The sequence below is a fragment of the Macadamia integrifolia genome, chromosome 3, assembly GCF_013358625.1.
Source record: "Macadamia integrifolia cultivar HAES 741 chromosome 3, SCU_Mint_v3, whole genome shotgun sequence".
In the NCBI taxonomy this organism is placed as follows: Eukaryota; Viridiplantae; Streptophyta; class Magnoliopsida; order Proteales; family Proteaceae; genus Macadamia; species Macadamia integrifolia.
Window position 1 is genome coordinate 14,490,762 of NC_056559.1, and position 3,894 is coordinate 14,494,655.

General features: G+C 41.7%; 1 protein-coding gene across 1 annotated transcript; it reads right to left on the reverse strand.

Moving 5' to 3' along the window:
- Positions 1-336: 336 nt before the first annotated feature.
- LOC122074810 (CSC1-like protein At4g35870) lies at positions 337-3,301 on the reverse strand. The gene is made up of 2 exons (XM_042639779.1): positions 3,203-3,301; positions 337-3,100 (listed from the first exon to the last, which is right to left on the reverse strand). Exon 2 carries the CDS (start codon positions 2,984-2,986, stop codon positions 524-526), a length of 2,463 nt encoding a protein of 820 aa, XP_042495713.1. The 5' UTR covers positions 2,987-3,100; positions 3,203-3,301; the 3' UTR covers positions 337-523.
- Positions 3,302-3,894: the final 593 nt, after the last annotated feature.

Sequence of the window (3,894 nt, forward strand, 5' to 3'; positions counted from 1 at the left end):
AAACAGGCTAAACTATATTCCAAATGCAGCTTTCGTAATTCACCATCTCCTGCAACTAGATACAAGCATGCAAGAGAGAACGTTGAAAGTCTAGTATCAAATGCCATCTCCAAAACCTCGAACAATGCTTGGAAAGATTCATTTTTATTTCTACAGCACAAAAGACTCACCACATAGTAGATTCGCAGATGTATCCAGCAAAGCATAACAGGAATTAATTCAGAATCTTAAGAATAGTATAAACACATCACCACCTCTGAGTGGCAAAGTAACTGTCATGCTTCAACAGAGAAGGAACTACAATTGAAGTTCTAAATCTGTAATGAAACACAGCCGTGGATAAGCGGATTTCAGTTCCCTTTAATGAATGCACTATAAATTTTTAAGACGAAGCCCCACTAAAAAATACACAGATAATGCTACACATTAAAAAGATTTAAGGAAGCAAATGAACAACCTAAGTGGAAAGACCAATGCTAAATAACAATTACACACTATCAAATTGCTTTGTGTTAAAATCTTGTCATACATGATATGTATCCCATTCAAACTTGGGCTGTGAGAAGCTCTCATAATCAATAGGCCCGTCAACAATACTATCCACAGTTTGTATGCCTTCCAATAGCGATGGCTGAAACCCATCACTCTTTGAAGGCAACAACTTATACACCACTAACAACCCAAGACTGAATATTGCCTGCAGCTTAGTAGAGTCCCCTTGAACTGAAAAGAACAATAGCATTGAGAGAAGGAACAAGTCTACACAGAATCGCATGATGCTCAATACCCTATCCATCAGTTTCCCATCATTGCCTGCAGGAAACCCACGAACTCTGTACACAAATAGAAAGTTGTACTTGTCAACCATATATCTATACCCAAAATAAACTGCACCAACGGGGACCACAAGTGGGGCAAATGATGAATAGATCATGGTAAGGGCAAATATAGTGAGATTGAATGCATAATACTGAGCAAAATCAAATGTCTGTTTTGGAACAGGAGAGCTTCTGTTGACGGGATAGACGGTAAGATCTTGTCCCTGAAGATAAATTCCATTCAATGGAGAAACACCATTAATCTCCATACTTGTGTCAAAATCTCTTTCGGTCATCAGAGGCATTCGTAGGTTATCTATTTCCTGGCTTCCTAAAGTGTACTCTTCACCCTGCTCTGGAACTAGCTGAAGCATATCATTCTTCCGAAACTTCTGCAACTTTTTCTTGATCCAAGGGATTGGAGCCAACAGATCATAAGATATCCCCAAGAAAGTGCTTGTGATGAGAAATGCAAGTGAAGAGAGGCATGACCTTGACAAGAATGATGCACTCATGTACTGCTCAATTCTTTTGCAATCTTCTCCATCCAAATAACACCGACCCATTCGCAGGATAGCACTCTCCAGGGAAGATTCAACCAAAGCTCTAAGGAGTATGAGATTCACCAAGAAGAAGCAGACCATCTTCAAGAGCGCAGACCTCTGCTCTCCAGATAGAGTGATATGCCGTTCAAACTTGGAAAGATAGGACAGTACTGATGGGATCACTATATACATGCTCACAAATATAAGAACATTGGGCAGAAATTGGAGAATAATGGTTGCAGCCCAGCTTGAGCTTTGGAACCAATTCCACCACAATTGAGCATTGTCCATAGCCTCTGCATTGATAATCCGTGCTGCACTCTTAGCGGCAGTGATCACGGCAAGAGGAGAACTAAAGAACAAAAGCATCAACAGAAGGCATGAATTCACAAACACTCTACGTAGTCTCAATGAGAGCTTCGTAGATCCCAAGTGATTCCAGTATATGTCAGTTGCTGGTGGGGCTCGCTCAACTTTCCATCGGTTCCTCTCCAACTGCAGTTCCATGATAGAGAAGAATTTCCCTATCGGCCTCTTCTTCCTCTCAGTTCGGAAATCCTGTACAGCTTTATTAGCTGTGTAGACATCCTTGAATATCACAAATGCAATTCCAGCACCTTGTGCCCGGCCTTCTTTGTAAGCTGCAAGTTGAGTCTCCAAGTCAGCCCTCAAATCTTGCAGTCTTTTCAATTTTTCCTCGTCCGTGAAACCCAACCAATAGACAACCTGAACCCAAAGATCCTTCATTTTCCTCCACAGATTCTGAAACCAGCTCCATAATCCCTCCGAAGATTCTCCTCCATTTTCACCATCATCACTCTCACTGTATAGGAGATGTGCGTCAATTCGAGCAACCAACCAAGAAATATCACTCCGAACCTTCACCAAGTCAGTAATCAAATCATCCAAAGCACACAAATCCATCGGTACAATAACCCTATAAACCTTCCCGGGATATCTATGCTGAAAATACTCCTCCAATGGGGTTTTATTGGACGCTAGGGTCGTAGGGATCCCCTGCACCATAATTGTAAAAATCGAAATCGAGTTCGCATTAGGGTCATTAGGATTACCGTTTACGTCCCTGAACCTAGTAACCTTGAGTCGTTCTTCAATGGAGGAGATGCCGAAATGTACCATACCAACGACAATAACCACAAAAAGGAAATGAATCCACAACAAAGGCGAACCTTTCTCAATGTGGGTGATGGTAGTCTTAGAAAACTGATCATCCATCGCCGCAGTCCCAGCGTAGAGATTGAGAGGCAGAAGAAGGGAGACGGCGAAGACAGCAATAGACAGAAGAAGCGCGCAGCTTCCGCCTTCGATGAGGAGAAATTGAGCAGCATCCGCACCGCAGTGACGGGCAATCTCGCGACAGGTAGCGTGCCAAACGGCAAGGAGCTTAGTGACAAGGGCGGCAGGGCCAGGTATCCGACGGTGATCGCTACGGAGCTTGACGAATATGAAGATGAAGACACAGCAGAAGGCACCTACGGCTGATATGTTCAAGAGGTATTGTATATTACCGTACCACGCCGTATCGAAGTCGGCATCCCCGTCTCCATCCGAAGAAGGAGGAGGAGAAGAGAGAACGTAATTCATGGCTAGCGAAGAAACCATGGCTGATGCAGGAGAGAATTCAGGCTTCTCTATTCCACAGAAACCCCTTCTTTCCAATTTTCTTCGTCTTCCATTGAGGTTGATGAACTACCTCTACTCGTTGAAATTAAAACCCTAGAGAGATCAGAGTGGTAATTTGTGTCAATCCAAGAGGAACGCCTTCGATTTGCAGGTAAATTGGATAGAACAGAGGAGGCGATGTGTCCTCAAACTTACTCTCGAAGCAAACGTTTGTCGAGTTCGATTCGAAGGAGAGAGTCAGGCCGTCCACTGTTTCTTCCCTTAACTGATACAAAATTCCGTTTTGTTTCTTTCTTGGAACGATACAAGCAAGCAAGCAAGCAAGTCAAATGCCTTTGGACCAATTCTAACGTGCGCTGGTAGCCAACGGTTTAAGCGTCTATATGGGTTTTCAAGATCTAGCCCTAGCCGTAGCCCAAGCCCAAGCCCAGTTCCGGTAGGGACAACTTTGGACTACTTTAATTCAATCCATAAATCAAACCAATTCTCGAATACGAATTTCCTTAAACCAATATGAACATGAATCAAATATAAATTTTTGAATATCCATTTACATTTATAAAGGAGATTGAAGATTGGGGCTATGAGTCTAGAAAGAGTGGTGTTGCAGTATTACCATCTATGTTAGGAAGAAACTTCAAGAAGGCGAAAAAGTGAAGGGTTGAACTCACGACCCAATTAGGGTTGAGATGTTGAAGTTCCATATATGAAATTATGTAGATGTCTTCATGAATCCTTTTTTTTACATTTAAATTCTTGTTTAATTTGTAATATAGTATGAATTGATAATAGTATTTTAGTATTATAAAATACACTCAATCATATTTTTATAATCAAACCTAAACAATTGAGATAACGACTAGTCTAAAATTAAAATATTTGTAGTA

Coding starts and splice junctions, on each gene's coding strand:
- LOC122074810 (XM_042639779.1), bottom strand. CDS start 2,986: ATGGTTTCTTCGCTAGCCATGAATTACGTTCTCTCTTCTCCTCCTCCT.